Source organism: Rousettus aegyptiacus, unplaced genomic scaffold (genome assembly GCF_014176215.1).
Source record: "Rousettus aegyptiacus isolate mRouAeg1 unplaced genomic scaffold, mRouAeg1.p scaffold_m13_p_2, whole genome shotgun sequence".
Taxonomy (NCBI): Eukaryota; Metazoa; Chordata; class Mammalia; order Chiroptera; family Pteropodidae; genus Rousettus; species Rousettus aegyptiacus.
In genome coordinates this window covers 79,739,941-79,760,275 of record NW_023416295.1, presented here as the reverse complement: position 1 = coordinate 79,760,275, position 20,335 = coordinate 79,739,941, and the positions used below count along the sequence as shown (strand labels likewise).

Genomic DNA, 20,335 nt, shown 5'->3' with positions numbered 1-20,335 from the left:
ATTAAAAGGCAAAGCTTGTTCTTGACTTATTTCTTATGTATGACCTTCATGTTATTTCACTTTATCCATGGTGACTTGGGCTACAGAGCTATGAATGGTTTGTTTTGGTGTTTGTCTGTTGTGAGCAAAGAGCCAGTCCCAATCTTATTCATAGTATTTTTTAAAATATTTTTAAAACTTATTTATTTGAAATAATTTAAAACAAAACAACAAAGAGGAATCAACTGAAGGAGATAAGGGGGCTACTGAATATTCAGGACAGTGAGGATACTAATTAGTGGCACCTATGATGTCCTTAAGCTGGTTGTAAATTAGAGAAATTAATATTTTTTTCCTTTATAAGTTTGTATTTCTTTCATTGTAGATTCTGCTTGGAAATTTACATAATATATTGGAAAATTCACAACCCACACAGGACAAAATATAATTAACAATATTGATTCAATTTATAATAAAAAGTAAAAAGACAGCAGATTTCCAACAAACTTGCCCAGTTTCAGAAAAGACGAGATGCTTTGGCATTGGCTTTAAAAGTGCCATTCATGAGTATTGTTTTAAAATTAACCCACCTGGTTTTTATGTAACTTAAAAAACAAATCCATGTGGAAGAAAAACATTGTAATACAGATCACCTGTTCTTATACAGACCTGAGTTAGACATTCAACTACATGAATTTTACATTTCTAACTATACTGAGCAGTTACTGTTTCCTCTAGAAAACCTGTTATCCCATTGAGATAAAGATGTCAATGGAAGGATAAGCATAAACTGTCATACAGTAAAGTCTACCATGTTTTCTTCAACAATCTCTCTAAGACATCTGGAAAGTTTCACAACCAGCTAAGTTCCACTTGAAAATTACCTAGAAAGTCAGTGAAATCATAGTAAAAATTTTCCTAAATAGAATTAACAAAGCAACTTTGAATTAAATAAGCAACTGGTTTAGAATTAACCTTTGCCCAAATCAATAGGCCTTGCAGTTCTTCAAAGAATGATGCCTTGTTCATTTTCACTGTATTTTGTTTAAACCAATTTATTTTGTGTGCATTATTGTACTTGGCAGTGTGAATATCAAAAAGGATAAAATATAAGTATTAAACTTTAATAGATTTATCTAGAGGATTTAACATGAAGAAAAATGATAGTGGATACTATAATCAATCAGGAAAGAAAATGCTGAATTCTGACACTATATGTTTCTGATTAATTAGTATAAATGTTGTTTGAATTGAAGTAAAAATAATATAATTATTGTAAACAACTGACTGAAGCCAAAAAATCAAGGAGGTCATATTTATGGAATAATTTAGATAGATTTGGTATGGAGAATGTTTTCAAACCGAATCAGATATTTGTCTCAATTAGCTAAAGTGGGTAATATTATCTTTTGAGCCAAGTGAGATAAACTAACATGAAGGCTTTTTAAAATAAATAACAACATTAACAACAAAACAGAATTTAAATATTCATCTTGAGTGTTTTCTCTTTCAAAGTAGCCCTCAAGTAAAATGTTGCAAGAACATCTTTTTTGTATCATCTTCGCAGACATTGACAGCTTTTATATTTATTACTTGTAATGGAAAATCTTGACTTTTAAAATAGATTTCATATTTGAAAAGCAATCAAAATTCAATCAGTACAAGTCTTGTGAGACATGATTTTTTTATAGGGAACACTAACTTAAGTGTAATATTAAGTTAAAAATCATTAATTTAGAGTCATAACACTTATATTTATTTTTAAATAAATAATGTGATTATTTTGTATGTTCATGCATTATGTATCTATGTTCATAAGCAGAATTTATTCTTCTTTGAGATATCCTAGTATATATCATATTTATAATCTAAAGAATGAGTGTTCTCCCCAAAATTGAATTTGCAGACTTTCAGGGATAATTTTAAATCATTGCAATTTTTATGATAAAGTGTTGGAAATGTTCAAAATGAAAGTTAAGGTAGAACTTGACACATAAGAAGGGAGGAAAGATACATTTACCAACTAAATCATATCCTGTATTCTTTCTATACTTGTCTCAGGATCCTAGGTGCATATATTTATGATTCATATCTACTTATTCAGCTTGCTCATACATATTCAGGCTTCCTCTGCTTGAGGGACTAGGGAAGAGCCCTTACCTGGAAATATCACTCCTTGGCCTGCCTGCTGCAGATGTGGCTGTCCTCCTGGAATGCCATCTCAAGAACACATTAGATCTGGTGTCCCACAACCAGTGGCCAGCAGAAGTGTCCCTTCCTTTTAACTGGCTTTCCTGCTTGTTCCTTGTCTCCATGGCTCTGGATTACCCAGGAAGTCCTCGAGGATCTGGTCCTCTTGAGCCATAGAGACAGACACAAGCAGGTTAGAGGAATTACACTCAAGTCAAGAAAGACTTTCTTTCTATCAGCTGGGTGGTCTGGCACAGGAGATCTAATTGTTCACAAGTGTATGTGGAATGGAGTCCCCTGCATCACCAGCAGACAGGTATGTTAGAAATTATACCTGTGTTGTCACTGGTTTCCTGTCTGATCAGTGCTCTTTGTTTGCAATATAATTTTTGTACACATATAGTTGCACTGAGTTCATTCTCCTCCAGATAATCCAGGATCTCTGCCCATAAGTGTATTGTGATGGCATTCACAGCTAACTCATAACTACTGTCGTTGATGGTCATATATTACTTGTAATGGGAGCTATTTAGGATACTTCTATGAACATAGATACATTTATTAATTAAATTTTCTTGGAAGGCACAGATATACCTTGGAAGAATAAGAGATGTAGACTAGACATATGTAAATTAAATAGGAAGAGAAAGAATGGTAGTAGCAAGCCCAGAGTGACAGGGAAAGATGACACTGTAACATCATTGGTAAATGCTGAGAACAACGAATACCAAAGGGTAAGTGACTAAAGAAAGTTTTCAAATAAGTAAAATAATGTCAAAGGCACAGAGTAATGAGACACCAAAGACAAACCACAAGCTTTATTCTTCAGCCCGGAGATGTCTAAACATTAAGAATAATCACTTTCTCAAAAAATGTAACAAATACCTAGCCTATGGGAAACTCTGCATGATTCATTATCATAAAAAAATCTTTCTACAGAACTTAATTATTTTTAAATTCCTGGCTATATATTCCAGTAAAAACTGAGTACTTGTAATACTTTAAACTTGTAGTGTAAGAGTTTACAAAAAATTTCTTACCCTCAAGATTAGATGAATCATCTAACTTCCACTGGGCCTGAGGATTAGGCCATTATCTTAGTCCCTACCATATTACATTCTGAATAATCAACACAAACCATAATTCAAATAAAGATAAGACTTTGGGCTGAATTACTATTGAAGAAAATTTGCATTCATGACCTGAATTTGTTTAATGGAGGGTCTTTAGCTGAATTACTAACATTTTGTTTTTTGTTTTTTTAAATGAAGGGGGTATGGAGCAAGAAATTGGAAAAATAAATGATGCCTTTCTCCTATAAACTTATTTTTAATTTCTTTTTAAGACGATATAAATGAATTGAAATTTATTTTACATTCTTTTACTAGAGCATATGTATCTGTTTGAAGGAATGTTCTCTCCAGGTATAAGAATAGCTCATGGACCTTTTTCTATTATAAGTATAAACACTAGTTGTAATACGTAATTAAATCAACCAACCAAATAAATAATCAACAGACCGAAACAAATGCCTTAACGCCTTCAAATTAAAAACAAAGCTTCTTGCTTTGTTTGGGGAAGGGAGCAGGGATGTAGTTTATAAGGTAGCTCAAATCCTAAGAGAACATCTTTCTACATTCATCTTATTAATCGTCTTCCTTATCCAAGTGCATATATATTCAAATATTATTATTGTCATCATGATGATTTTATTAGAAAAAAGAAGGCTAAGAGATGAGCATATATGAACTTCAAGTTTAATGAAAAAAAAGGGAAGAACCAAAAAAAAGTTTATAACCATACTAAATAATAAAATAAGGCTCTCTTATTATCTTAGTGAATGTCATTGTACAGGTCATCTGAAGATGATATAAAAAATAATGGATGCTTAGATAACATATCAAAAAGAGTACTCATGTAAATTATTACAGAACTAATTATTTAAGTATTATGTTATTGTGAGTTTAAGCAGCATTTCAAATGATACATACACCTATGCTATGAACATAATACAAAGTCCAATAAGAAGAGAGGGCACTTGATGGCTTAAATAGGGTATGGGGAAAGTATGTTACTAATAAATTAATACATGTGTCTTCTTACTTACACATTAAAAAATAAAAATAATTTGCTTTACAGGAATATTGCCACTAACAAATATGGGAATATTATTACTAATATTGGTATAAAAATAATTTATATATTTGAAATTCTCGAAAAATATTTAAAAAATTGAGTTAGCGTAGAAAGATTTAAAGATAATATGGCAAAGAAAATTAGAAAGACAGGTGAAGGAAAATAAGTTATAGAGGGAAGCAAGTATTACCATAGGTTAATTCCATGTCCAAAATGCACTAATGCAAATAATTAAAACATAATAAGTTACATGATTCACGATGCACATGAAAAAATATGGCAGGTTTTCACAAGCACAGGTACTATGTAGATAAATCACAAATGTATGTGTGTCTGCGTATGTGTATATGTGCATATGTGTATACATAGAGACAGACTGAAAGACATATACCTGCACACAAAGACAGAGAGAGACTGAGAGAAAGACAGAGAGACAAAACAGAAATAGAGAACACTTCTCACATGGCTTCAGAAAAATCATTGTGTATTCCTGTGGACATCTCCAATACATCCCTAAAGTAATGACAATAATTAAGTTTTTAAGGCAAATATTACGTTTAAATTTGTGTTGAATATTCTCCATTTGCGAGATCCATTCTCCAACTCTTCTCCCACAGTTTCCAGAGGCTGGACTCTGCTATGAAGCTGCCTTGCCAACAAGAGTCCTCTGCTTGAGAGGAGAGTGTGGGGTATCTATTACCAGAACCCACTAGGGCATTATTGGGCAATGACTGAACTACTCTACCCATGGACAGATCTTACTGGTTCATCCTGTTTTTCAGCTGCAAGCTCCTCAAAGTTTCATAAATGAGATTGCCCCTTATTTCTTCAGTCCTGGGGCAGTAATAACTTTTTTGCTATTGCAGACTCTTAAGTTGTTTTCTCATTCTCTGTGTGTTTCCCCTTCATCTTGACCATATTACATCTTTGTTAATTGTATTTTAATTACAATTAACAGTCTCTTTATTAATTGTATTTTATTACTCCTCTTGACTGTGTCATCTTTTCAATTTCCAGGACCCTGATAAAGAAATTATAAAAAATAGTATGTTCTTTTAGAACTCAAGCACCTATCTAACTAGAAAAGGCATAATAGTTCTCAGGCAAATTTCCATATGGTTAAAGTACTAAATATAAATATTAGAGATACTGATAATCCAAACCAAAAAAAGAAAAAATAAGATTTTAAGTCCTACTTGATATGCAGCTAGATTAATGCTGGTTTCTTTTACTCACGCCATGAATATCTCTATTTTTTTTTCATGTTTGTGTATTTCTGGCCCCTTCAAAGTAATATGTATGCTTGGAGGGGCTAAATCCAGATGATACAAATTTCATCAAATACCTTTTTTTTTTTCCTCCCCCTGTGAACTAGACAAAAGATTTCATGAGGAACAATGAATAAGAAAATATATTTCTGTAAAACTGAAACATGAGAAATATTTGAATATACCAGTTTTGAAGTAAATTTCAATCTTGAGAATTCCAACAAAAATAGTAAACCATGCACTTTAGTGAGTTACACATGCCACAGTTGGCATTTATGTAAGACCAAGAGGGGGAGAAAAGCAAAGTTGTTATGTATACTGTGTAGATAAGGTATTACATGAATCTCCAAATTGTAGACTGACTTTCTAAACCAATATACCTGAATTACATTTAAGTGCTTTTTCTTCATAGAATTTTTCTTTACTCTCAGTGGGATCCAATATATAATTCTGTGTACTATACTTCTAACATCTAAGGATGTGTGCTATTTCTTTGCAATAGGTGACTAATTTTATCATATCGTACCACAAATTTTAAAAAGATGCACACTTAACTAATATTCCAATAAATGACAATTGTTTCTCTCTTTAGGAATCTTTGCGTTTGATGATACTCTACTATTGTCTATCTGGTAAACTCATTAGAAACTCTTTCAGATAATATAATCATGGTCAGGAAGCACTATCTCTTATCAAGAAGAAACCTGGTTATTGACCTCCATTTCAAAGACCTAAAAAAAAAAAAAACTGATGAAAACTATACATTATTATTTCAAGATTAGTGTATTTACAGCCAGAGAGAAGTAAGATGAATTGTCCAAGATTATATAATGAAATGGTGGTAGAGATGTGACTCAAACACTCCAAACACTAGTACCATTTCCTTTTAATTGAGAAGATAAAATAAAGCAGAAAAAAAAAAAAAGATGAGATAAGGATCACATAAAATATCAATAGTTTTTGTAACTGTTTCATTTGTGACTAAATTTTTCATGGCTAATAGACTGAGCTCAGAAGTGGAAGTTTCTATATAATTTGGTCAACTGTACTTGCATTCTATATGTCAATTTATATGGTCCTGTGAGGTCTTCCCTCAGGACCTGGATGTAATGCTCTGTAACTTGAAATAGCCTTTACCTCATTTTCTTACTTTGCTATCAACTAATCCTGAAGAGCTTTCTCAACCATTTAAAAAAATCTCTCAGCCTCATCTTTTCCACTAATTAAAAGAGCAGTAATTATATTAGTAGTTAATGAGAACCCTTCAAGTATAAGCATTTCATAAAATTTTCCCAGCTTTTAAGTAGGAAAAATTTCCACCTACAGTAGGCTGCACTTTCTGTGAAAATTCTCAACTGTGATGAAATTTTTCCAAATATATCAATGGAACAATATTTGAGTGAAATTTCTTTTTGAATCAGTCACCCTGCTTTGATTGTTGACATTATCAAAACAAACTTTGAGCTTAGCTCCATATCATTCAATATGGTGTGAAACTATTTTCCTAAATCGGCTTTGCCTATCTCATCCCAGCTTTAGGACTGTTATGAATTTTCAAAGAGATACAATATTTGACGTTTGAGACCACTCTGGATTTCAAAATCTACATTGTTTGATTTAGTTGTTCACTGCTGGAGATTTTGCTAATATTAAATTATGCTTCTAACACTTAAAATGTGTCTTTTCTCCCCACTTAAACTTCTTAAATAAAAAGGCTTCTTATGTAATATATAAATAAAAAGGCTTCTTATGTAATATATTTACAAACAAAATCTCATTCAATTTCCCTGCCTGGAAAAGAAAGCTAAAGAATAACTGGCAAGTTATGGGAAGAAGGTTGGAAGAAAAAAAAAAAAAACTGCATGAATTACAGGGAGATTCTACTGTTTTTAAAGAGGACAGTTTAAAAAATGGAGTAACTATTTTTAGTAAGAAAATTCAGTGGAAAATTATCCTTTGTTCCCATCTCTCTGTCACATCTGCTTGCAAAAGGTCTACTCTCAGTATCTGCATATTTAGTCATTTAGTGGTGCTGCTAATCACCTTGAAACTTTAAATGTTTCCTGGGAACAAGAGACCCTGAATGACTTCATTCCTGCACTAATGGAGGCAGCCTCAGCTTTACTTTGAGTGGATTTGTTGAGCTGATCACATCTCTCTCTAAATTGCAACAAAATTATAATTGGAGTTAAACTATCTATTCACCAGTAAAAGTGAAATTGAAATTGCATACCTTGATTTAAAGCTGTCGGGTGGCATAAGTTCCAAAGTATGAGTTGGTCCATATAGGTTTACAACATATAATTTGATTGTTGGGTTCACTTGACCTGCCTTTGAGAAAATGAAAGTTGTAATGCAAAAAAAAAAAAAAAAATAAAAAAAAAAAAAAAAAAATAAAAATAAAAAAAAAAAAAAAAAAAAAAATAAAAAGAAAAAGAAACACACACATTAAGCATTAGAATATATTAAGGAAAAAAAGAGAAAATGCATTTTGATTCTTTTACAGTTTTGTGTTAGAATGGGGGAGGAGGAAGTTAAATCTTTCTGAAGTGAAATGATTTTAAATGTAATAACTTGATTGCTTTCAACTGTTTTTGTAGATTGCTGCTTCTCAAGCATTTTAGTCAGACAATTAAAGATGATAGAAAATCACGATGGGTTTATTCATTAGGTAATAATACTACTGTGTCCTTTCCCTAGAATGACACCAGAAGGGCTGGCTTTACAATAAAACTAGTAGGTTAAGCAGCTACTCACATTACAGAATATGAAAGGCAATGGGGGAAAAAAAAGGTCTAATTGAAAGAAAGAAGAAAAAGAAAGAGAGAAAGAGAGAAGAAAGAGAAAAGAAAGAAAATAATCAATCCAGGTGCCATGCACTTAAAATTACACAGTATCTAATCAATTCCATGTATTAATCACCCTAAGATTTCCTTTAAATTTATTAATACTAGATGGGGTACAAGTGACCCTTGGGAGGTGGGCTGTGAGCAGACTGTTCTCACTCAGTACCTAGCATGAAGAGTAGAAAGACAGTGGTGAGGATGAGGACATATAATTTATTTTCCCAAATACACTGTGAACTCTAGGGGCAGAAATGGAAACTTCCAACCAAGTACCACCACCATGTTGATGAATGAATAAAAGAATGTTTACATGAACAAATGATTAACAGTATTAGTTGACTACTTGTGATTCCATGTGTTTCTAAAGAAAGGCTGATATCATTGTGGTATAGCTAATGCTTTAAAAGAAGGTCATATGAGATATACAGAGAGAAAAAAAGGTAATTAAAAGTGAGTTGAATTAAAATACCTCACAAAAATCTAAAGAAAATGATACAGCCAATTTAAAGATGAAAAAGAAAGAATCATGTTCAAGGTATCAACAAGACCCAGAGTTAAATCAGGACAAAAAGCAATATAATGTATTCACCAATAGTAATAACTATTCAAGAACTGTTTGTTAGGTTATCAATAATAATGAGCACAAAGAGAAGGGAAGAAAGAAAAACAGGGGAAGTAGGAGAAGATTTATAAGATAGTGAAAATACTCTGTATGATACCATAATGAAAGATACATGTCATTATACATTTGTCCAAACCCACAATATACAACACCAAGGTTGAACTGTAATGTAAACTATGGACTTTGGGTGATAATAATGTATCAATAGATTTTTATCAATTGTACCAAATGTACAAGTCTGGTGGGGAATGTTGATAATGGGAGAGACTAAAAATGTGTGGGAGAACGGGGTATACGGCAAGTATCTTCTGTCTTCTCAATTTTGTTGTGAACTGTAAATTGCTCTAAAAAAATGTCTACAAAGAAAAATTACTAGCATGTCTGTAGGAGTGTATCACATATAGGTCAGAAGTTTTGAGCCAAAGAAAGAAGTCAGGTAAAGTTTTCACTGTAGAAATGCAGTGATTATTAAGAGAAAATGTGGAACTAGTTCATATAGTAAAGGGCTTCCTGAAAGATAAGCTATGAGCCTGCCTCACAGAGAAGGCCCTGGCATCAGATTTTGTAAAGCCTTTTTGTTGTTCTAAAACCTTCCAGTGCCTGGAAATAATTGTCTTGGACAATGTTCTACCGCAATTAGGAGTATTCTTTGACATTACTTTTGCTTTAGTTAAATTGCCATGTTCTTCCCTGAAAATACTGGCCTTATTCATATATGTAGATTTTTTAGTCTATCTATTTCTCTAGCTTGATCAGGTATGTTAAAATTCAGCGCTGGGACACAGGATTTAGAAGTGCCATTTAAAGTGTTGCCCTTTAACTAGCAGCATTAATCGGTATCATATGGAACCTTAGAAACACAAATTCAAGGGTCCCACCCAGACCTATATTTAGACCCGGAATCAGAATCTCTAAGATGAGCCTAGGAATCCATGTTTTAACAAAATTCAGATAATAACAATTAGTATAAAAATTTTAATAAAACACCGATTTATAACTAATAGTGTCTTTATCAAAATATGCCTACTAATTATAATTATCTGAGAATTTTTTAAAAATAGCTTAGTGGTTACCAAGAGGGTTTCAGAATCATCCAGAGAGCCTGAAGGGCTTGCTTAGCCATTGATTTCTGAGGCCCACCTCCAGTGTTTCTAACCTCTGGATGGTATATTTTTACATTCCTAAAAATTTCCTAGATGAGATTGACACCTCTGGCTAAAGGACATTTTGTGAACTAATTTAGCTTTATCTGTGAGTCAGAGAACTTTGGGTTCAAATTTTTACTGTTATTTACTGGAGATGAACAGGTTCTTAACAAAAGATCCTCAAGTAATATTTTATTAAATTATCGAAAATAAGACACTTCTGAGAATGTCACAAGTCGGAAGTTTTGTGCCAAAGTAGGTTTCCTTTCTGTAGATAAAAATATCTTATAGTTTTGTTACCTGGACTAACAAAAAAAGATGATTTATAAAAGTGCCTAAAATAGTATATAGTAGTGAATTAAAAATGAGTTATTAAGAAACTGACTTTTACAATTAATGAAAAATTATGTATATTTTTGCTTTCAATAAACTGATTTTAAAAAAGAAATTAAATTAATTTGATCTTTTTGTGAGTTCTTAGCAATGTTACATAATTTTATATTATACTTTGTCAAAGATGTATATGGTTATTGTCTTAAGGAAGTTTTTTTCATAACTGTGGTATTACACATTTATGCTTCCATAAAATCACTGATATCTCAATTAAGTCTAAGTGAAAACAAATTAAATTAAAAGTTGTGTACACATGTGGCTAATTTTATACAAAAAAATAGTCAAGCTATTTCCAAAATTCAGCTGTCTAGCATTCTATATCTTAATTAGATTTTTATCTTTCCATGGAGCTTTGAAATTAGTGCATGTTGCAAGTTCATTTGTACCTTTTAATATTTGAATTGTTTCAATAGTTTGCAAATTAGAGGAGTTCATTTATGTGCTTTTTACAGTCACATTTCCCACAAAGTCTGCAAATTCATAGAATCCTTCTTCTATGATTTTGGAACACAAGCCTCAATAATAATTAACCTTATTTTACTGGAAACTAAGTTGTCATTAAACGAGATAATGTTTTAATTAAGAACATTAACCTGAGGTTACTAAGATAGAACAGTGCATCTCTTTTATGCTGAATTGCTAATGAGGGGTATTTTATGAGTTCTAAATCATGCTGAATTAAGTAAAATACAAATATGTTTGTTTTGTGTTAGTATTTCATTAGTAAATCTGACTACATTTGGTATTTTCTGCACTTATTTTAATCTAGTCTAATTCAAAGTGCGATTTAGTATGAACTCTAGGCGTTACTTCAATGTCTGAAGTCATATTTTTTTAAAGTTTATTGCATAAGTAAGAGCAAATCAAAATAACGTATTTGTTAGTAGGAAACTAACAAAAATTTTTTTAACCAGAGTAGACAACAATGAGACTTTAAAAATTCAAGTAATATATCCAGCATGATACTGAAATTTATTCCAGAACAAGAACCAAAACCTAGACGTAGTTTCTTTGAGTCCTATTATTTTAGTTACCTGGGCAGGTATTCCTACTGACAGCCACTTGATTACTTGAGATTCTTTCTCTTAGCTATGGCCACTAGAATATCTGTTTATTTTTAATATTTCAAAGTGGTAATCATTAACACACACTCAGAGCATTCATCACATATTATACCCATCAGGTATTACATCTATCATGTATTACATCCATCATGTATTCTATACATCATGTATTGCATATATTTGTGTGTGTGTATGTGTGTGTATGTGTGTGTGTGTGTGTGTGTGTATTTGGCATGTGTGAGGTTGTTTGAGAATGCTACTAATATATAGCTAAGCCATTAACAGTAAATGGAACAAACAGAGCTCTGCATAAATTTGTTAACTTGACAAGGAGATATTTTGATTCCAGCTACATTTTTTGAGATACAAGTTAACCTTTGGTAGTTTTATAGAAAGGGACAGAATCAATAAATTTGAGTTATTTCCCTGTTCTTAAAATAACTGTGACTTTTATAAAAGGACAGCCTTTTAGAAGCTCAGTTTGTCTATTTATAAAATAGAGGCAATTGTGAAAAGAACAAAATGAGGAAAATATGTTAAAAGTCCTTCTGCAAACATAAAGCATATTAGCACACGTGCTTTATAAAATTAATAAGTAATCATATTATTTCATGACTAGCTTTACTATTAAGAAATATTAAATAACTAAATAATACCTTACTAAATAATAAAGTATCTAGATTTCTCAACCCAGTATCTTCTGAATTATTGTTGATGTATTTAAATTTTTTCATTGCTTCTATTTATTCATTTGTTTGCATTGATCTTGTTAAAATTATGAGTCCTAGGAACATCCAAATTCAAGCACCAAGTTCAAGTTCATTGGTCCATAACTGAGGAGAAATGAAGATGTAGCTATTGCATAAGGCTTTTATGTGTGAATCCTAAAATCCCCACTTTTTTTGAGAAATGAATTATAAAAAGTTGTCTCTTCCCTAGGGCTGATTTATTCCCTTTGTGCACTTCACAAACTGAACAGTTCTGTGTAAATATCTTATCTAATAATATATGCTTTTCACAATATGCCACTAATTCATTTTGTATCTAAATTGTCAGGTGAACTTTCATTTTAATAAGTAAATTGAATTATGTAAGAACTAATAGTATTTGAGAAGCCATCTCAATTTTTCTCTGAAAAAAGCAGATTCAAGTATGCTATACAGGCACAGACTGTTAACCATAAAACATGGCTAAATCTATAATTGTAGTAGTCATAAGTACTTTTCTTGGGGTACAATAAAAATCTCTTAGGGATCTGATTCCTCTCACTCTCACTGTCTTCCTTAGCTGTCAGTCAGTCACTTAATACTATACTCTGTGGGAGGAAGATAGGACAGGGAGAAAGACAGTACAGAATCTCACTGAGGAAACACTCTTCTTTCTTATTCCTAACTCTCCATATTTAAACCTTTCTTTTTCTTTTTTTTCCCCCGACCTTGGATAACTTGAGTCTGGCAGAGATAATAGAAAAATAAGAAAAAGTCTACCCTTACCTTGATCACACCCTTATTGCAATTGTAGAATAGAATATTGTGCTGGGAAATACACAATACAACTCACTAAAAAAGTGGCTTAAAAATAGCTTCTAAATTAAATTAGCAACCATATCTCACCTAATTAAGAGCTAAAATGCACAAAGTGAAATTTGAAAAGTTTTCTATAAGACACCTTTGCTACATGATTAATGCATAAGGTCCTTACTAATGAGATTTTTTTCTTTGTTATGTAAACGTAGAGAAAATAAACTTAAAAAAAAAAAGATCTTAAGTAATTTAAAATGGCATGTACTAGAAAAACCAACACAGTCTAGGTGTTTTTACAACCTGTTCCCAGAGGCCTCACCCAACACTTGAACATAGTTTGCTCTCTGGCTGGATATCTGTATTTTCCTCACTTAATAAAACAATTCCATCTATCCTTCCTACTCCTGACTATGGCTCTACTGTAGTGTTTTATAAAGTATGTTCCAGAGTTTCCTCTGCCAAAATAGTACCAATGTTAATACTAATAAATCCTTTATACTTAGACTATTCTTTACTGGTGATTCTTCATGCTTCTGGAGATTCTTTATGCTTAGTCTACTTCTTATAATAGACTTATAATATGTATTAACATATAGTACATTAAGTGCTCTAAGAAATCATATAAAAGATGTTAGATTTTTTTTTTTTAACTAAAAGTTTCCAAGATATTTGACCATGGTATTTTCCCCTCCTTTATAACACCTACTGACAACTCATAGAATAGACCTTGGAGAAGAACCCTTTGCCCTGGCATCAGTGCTTCCCCCTATCTCTTCTCACTCTCTTTCAACTGGGAAGGTGAGTGAAAACAAAAGCAAGAGCATCAAAGGGAAAAAAATGCAGCCAAGTAAAAGTTCCCACACCCCAAATTATCTTTAGTTCTTCCTATGCAAGCACTGTGTACAGGCTACTGCCAGATCTAAAATGATGTGTCTGTCAACAATGGGGACGTCTTTTTTTTTTTTTTTTTCTCCAAAGACGACTTGTTCATGAATCAAGAATACTATCAGTCAAGTCACTGGTGCAGAGAGGGATAACGAACTAGCACTTCCACATTACTTACCTTAGGATATGGATACTGCTTTCCTTTGGGATATAATGCTCCAGTAAACCGGGGAATAACCATGTTAGGCACCAATGAATCATTTATCATCAGGAAGGCAAGCCTTTCTCCATCTGGTGACCACCAGTGGGCAATGTGAGAATGCAGAAGTTCCTCTAGAATAAACAAGTGTTATTTGAAATCAACTGTAGAGATGTGGGCTCAGTGACCCACAAACATCTGTCCTTGATATCTCCATTGTATATGTACATTTTCTATACAATGCGTTTGATTTTATCACTTCACAGAGCATTCTCTATTTCTGAGTTATCCTTTTAATCCCAGGAAAAGCAGATGCAAAGGAAGGAAGAAACAAAGCAATGGAGTAAGGATTTCATGGATTATTAGCAATGTGAACAGAGAAGATGAAAGAACTATCAGAGTAAAAAGAATGAGAACAATAATCAATTATAATGGCAGAAAATTATGTCACCATTCATTCGTACCTGCATTCAGTCATATTTCCATCTTCTCCTCATTAAACAAGTTGAATACCTACTAGATTCATGAAACTATTTTAAGCTCTAATGAAATAAAATAAGAAATATACTGGATATCTTTCATGTGACCCCTGCTTTCTGGCCCAGTAAACTAACCTGCATGAGCTACATCAATAGAGCTCCCACATTCTCTAGAGGATGGCCATTAGAAGAAGTGAAGAGTTAGAATATTTATATCTTTAAGTCTATTCTAAAATGTCACCTCAGGCTTGTAGTGTGTTTTAAATGATGACACTTTTACTCCTGTCAATGCAGACAACTCTACTCGATTTTCTCCTTCTGTATCTGGGAATGGTTCATCTCTAAGGCCATCGGGGTGGTAATAGCTTTGCTGCTTCTAGTCTAGGTTATAGCTCCATTTTTATGTTTCCCCTATACCTTCACTTTTGTAAATGATCTTTTTGTACATAAATCCTCTTCAAAGTATTGAATGTGCCGTCTCTTTCCTTTTGGGATTCAGTGATTAATACCAGCAGTAAACTCAGAAAAGAGACATTTAAAATTAGATTTTGAGATTAGGTTGCAGATATAGCCATATCTATATCTATATCTTTGATTTAATAATATGTCCAGGGGAAAATTAGACCATAGATAATCAATAGCAAGGGATGGAATCATGAGTAATCAATTGTCACTGATAATAACATAGAATGAAATGTAGATAGAGAAAAAAGGCACTGGAAGGACAAGTGGTTGTGACACTTAGGTGCTACAACAGTGACAACTATAAAGAGTGTAAAGTGATGTTTATATGGTTCTTATGATGCTCCAGAAAGATTACTTAGGAAAAAACAAAAATTGAGACCCTGACTACAAAATTAGAAATGCGCAAAAGTTCACCATGGCATCTAGAGTCTCTCTCTTCTGCAGAGGAGATATGTCTGAGGTTCAGGAGAACATAGTAACGGTTGCAGAGCTGTAACACATCGGGGGCTCAATTCCACTTGCTTTTTTAAAGGGTAAGATAAAGATACTGGTGGAGGAGTACTGGGACACTGACACACAGGATGACTGCTTGGGTAAACGTATATACTTAGGGTTTCTGAATCAGTCTCATAAATAACACATTTCTTGGTGGAATGTTGTCATATGTGTATAATTTTGTGGCTGAAGAATTTGAACCTCAAAATTCCCATGTCTTCTCCTTGACAGAGGCAACCTTTTTCCAAAAAGGCACAAAGTCAGAGGGGACGATACATTCCTGTAAAGTTTAAGAATTTGAATCCTTAGAGAAGACTTTAGAGATCTAGTAGCCTGGGATACACTGGGCTATCTCTTGTAAAATGAGAGAAATTACGTTTGAACTATACCAATGCAAAGGTAAAGAAGGATGGAACTCTGGATTTTGAAGAACAATATAAACCACATTCACATGCACTGCCTTGTTCTGTTTCCCAGTAACCTGTAGAATCTGAGCAACAGAAGGCTAGTTAGCAGATCAAAGCTATGGCATAACCTTCCCTACCATCTTTATCTTGCCCAGCAATGCAAGGATTCATGGTAAATAGAGATGCTGTGTAGAGCTCCTAACTCTCATCATATATGATAATCAAAGCATAATCATTATAAGCTTTAGAGAAAGACCAATTCTTTCTGTGCGGATAAATATCCTTTATTTCAAAAGCAGCTCTCCACTGGGCTCTGGCAGAAGCTCTTATCATGGAACACCAAGTGACTATGCAACCCATATTGCCCATCATGAACTGAATGTTTTTGGATTCACTGACCATGAAACTAAACACAAACAACATTTCACTACAAAACAGAAGTGGTATATATGGGACTGTCCATGGTATGTATTGCATCTGCTACTTTATCCTCTCTTTTCATCTCACATCTATGACTCATGATGTCTTTTCCAATACAAGTTAGTAGAGGAGGAATGAATGCAGGCCTGGTTTATGAGCAGGTTGGCAGAGGCACTTGAACATGCTGAAATTGAATAGGTTCTGTACTACAGTCTGACTTGAAAATGGCTTTAAAGTACTATAATACATATAAATTTCCAGGCTGGCAGACTTGAACAAGATATTTTGTTTTCTACTGCTTGCCTTGAAGCATGGATCCAGCCTGACTCATACATAATAACTAATAAATGAGCACACGAGAAGGAATATTAGAAAAATAACATTAGAAAAGTAGTGACAAAGAAGTTTAGGGAAAATTAAGTGCATGGATTTATTAGATATGGTAAAAATGTAATAAGAATGTGAAGATATAAGTATCCTGCTTAATGTCCATCAAAACACAATGATAGCAGAGGAGGTTCTCAATAAGCAGATGGGCAGTGTGACTACCAAGTGCGTGTGAGCTTGTCTCTGGCTCCTTCCATTACCAATGATGTGGTTGTCACTATACCATTTATGTGTCATTATTTCCTAGCAGGGTCAATTGACTACCTGGTGGCAGGTAGAGTACATGGAAACCCTTCCATCAAGAAGAGGTAACACTTTGTCACTACATACTAAGACACATATTCCAGGTATGGATATGCCTTTGCTGCCTGCAGTCCTGTCACCACTGCTACTCATGAACTTACAGAATAACTTATCTATTACTCTGATTACCCACACTATGTCACTTCCAAACAGGAAATATTTTTTAGCAAAAAGAAAAACAATGGGACCCATGGAATTCACTGGTTTTATCATGTTCCCCATCATGCACCCGGCTTGATAGAAGAATGAAATAGCATGCTCTATCTAAGTTTGGGCACTATTTGTTTGAAGTTGAGATGTTATCCTACAGCATGCACAAGTCCCTCTTGCATAACCAGGAAGCACAGATCTAAGAACTAATGAGTGGAAGGGTCGTGTTCTCTTTCACTACTTATATTGTTCTCTTTTACTTGGTGGGTTTAGGAGTACCAATGTTTAAGGGATGATTGCCTCCAACAGGAAACTAAAATTTCCCCCTGAACATTTGGGCAAAATATAACTGGGGGGGGGGGGGGGGGAGGAATCTAACAAGGAACATAGTCACTGAGCTGAGTCTGATGATTAACCTTGTCTGCCAGGAAGAAAATGTGTTGTTATACGAAGGAGGGCAAAATATATATATTTTGAACTCAGCAGTTTCAAAAATACTCCTTTGTCCAATTTCATCTTTTTCCAATTTCATATTTCTACATTCCAATTTCCATTTCACTGGAAAACTGATATCCTAACATATTCATTAAGAAAAAGAAGCAAAGGGATACAATTTGTCAGGAGTAAAGTTTTGGTTTGATCCACCAGGTAAATAACCTGTCTAGTCAGAAGTTGATGAAGGGACCTCCTGATAAGATTATTTCTTTTATTAATTGAGACATTTCCCCCAAAACCTTATATAAAAAAGTGCACATGTTGGCTGTACTTTTTAATTTCAGTCAGGTATTTATAACAGGACTAATACCATTCTACAATGAAATAGTAGCAAAAGTCGCTCCTTTCCTGGGGACAGAAAATTTTTACTTGAATAAAAAGATACTCCCATGATTTCTTTCTTTTTGTTGGGTATGATCAACATGAAACCAGACAAATTCAATAAAAGAAAGTTAGTGCATGGTATTTATTTTGGGGGTTCTCACCCTTTGAAATCATGTGGGTCTGACTGTGTTCCTCAATCAAAACAGAATTTCCTCCTTCTAGGTTCTAATATCTGTCTCTCTGTCCCACTTCAGCTGTTAATGATTAAGTCATTGCTAGCCATAGGTTTCTGCATATCTCTTGTCTTTGATAAGTGGTCTCTTCAAAGATAAACATTGAATACTATTTTGAATGTGTCTTCTTTTTTTTTCTTCAGTTATGCTCGTCACCCTGATTTACACAAATAACTTACAATTCAGATGAGGAGACAGCCACATGACATGCTGGAGAAAAAAAAAATAGTAAATGCCGACTGAGTGAAAACTAAGTCTTTAAGACTCTTGAAGACACACAAAGATCGTATTGCCCAAAATTAACACTTAGGTTTCTAAGAAGCAGGTTCCATCTTTGTTGGTGCTAAAGTATTTGTGTAAAAAGTACTCCCTAGGAATTACAGTGGCTCAGATTTGAGGGCACCTTCATTAGAAATTTGATGTCATCTACTCTCATTTATTTATTTTAGGGTAATCTATGCCTAAAATTATGCTTCAGAAAAATGCTAAAATAGCAAAGTAATACACACAGTTATGTGACTTCCTTCAGGTACAAAAAAAAAGCTAACTGAAATGGGAAGGAAATAAAAGAATTATGAACAAATTTGCTTAAGAATCCTCTTGGATAAGGTACACTCTTCTTTAATTGCAACTAATAAGGACTTTACTCACGGACTGAAACTCCCTGTGTTTATTATATTATATTATTTATAAACAAAGTATTTTTACAAATTGCATTCCACTTTATTTCAATGTAGGTCGGTCTTTTTATTGTCTTGATTAGACTGATTTAGAAAATCTTACTTCAGAGCAGACAGAATTCTTAACATAAGTTGTTTCATATCACAGGTATTTAAAAACATAGCCTCATCACAAAGCACTTACAGAAAACTAATATAGAATTATTGTGTTTAGATTAACATGGTATTCTAAAAATTAAGCTAAGTTTATCCATCTGTAGTTTATCAACTTAGATAGGACTCTGAGGATCTTTCTGCCATCTCTGGGGGGTATGTGGCTTTTTTGTTTTTTTTTGTTCTTTTCCTTATTTTCTGTATCTTGCGTTCAATTTTCTTGAAAGAATTGTCTATATTCATAACTGTCTCACTTCTCATTTTATACCTCTCCACTGCAAGCTTGCTTCTGGTACCACCAATTGTCTAATTTTGCTTTTGTCAAGTTCTAGTCGCAATCCATCAGTAACTTTGAAATCCTTAGCTTGTCTGCCCTCCAGAGACTTAGCATTGTTCATTATCTTATTTTCCTCTGGCTTCTACAGCTGCATCTCTGATTTTTTGTTTGATTGTTTATCTGTCACAGTCCAATTTTACTGAGATTTAGTAAGTGCTCACTCAATAAATATTTGTTGAATCAATGAATAAATGATTGTGACTTCCTGTGTCCAAGAGAAAGCAAAAAACAGTGAAAATAAGCCCTTTTTATTATTCTCATTAAATAATAAAAATGTAATAATCAGAATCTGTTGATAAAGATAGTGTTTATCCTGTAAATTTTGTCTCTCAGTTGTTTACTTTTGTCATTCTTAAATCTCAATACAAAGACCATTTCCGCTATAAAGCCAGTTATATCCATCCATCTCATCAGTATTAATTCTATTTATACTTCTATTTAGTATGCTGACATGTAGTTTTATTTATATTTCTATTTACAATGCTCCAATGATTCTTATATATTAGTTATTTACAGTTTTTAATGCCACTAATTTGGAAATGCCCAAAACAGAAATGCTTACTCCTCATCTTATTGCTCTCAGATAACCAAATAACTATTGGATTAAATTTCAAAAAAGAATTCTTTTAAATATGAGATTCTAAAATGTATTTATAAATCATTTAATCATATTAGTTCCAATATTCTATATTTTTTAAATAATTGAAAGCAGTAGTCATTTTTTGTTTCTATTTAATAGACTAAATACTTTATAGAA

The 20,335-nt window shown here is 33.0% G+C and overlaps 1 protein-coding gene across 4 annotated transcripts in view; it reads right to left on the bottom strand.

The window, feature by feature from the left end:
• The window catches only part of DPP10 (dipeptidyl peptidase like 10), a 1,197,668-nt gene that overhangs the window by 71,365 nt on the left and 1,105,968 nt on the right, over positions 1-20,335 (bottom strand). For all 4 annotated transcript variants that reach the window (XM_036237031.1, XM_016124277.2, XM_016124278.2 and 1 more), the window contains exons 9-10: positions 14,230-14,384; positions 7,807-7,904 (exon numbers count right to left, since the gene is read on the bottom strand). In XM_036237031.1, coding sequence (XP_036092924.1) covers positions 7,807-7,904; positions 14,230-14,384 — 253 coding nt within the window. The remainder of the gene's footprint in view (positions 1-7,806; positions 7,905-14,229; positions 14,385-20,335) is intronic.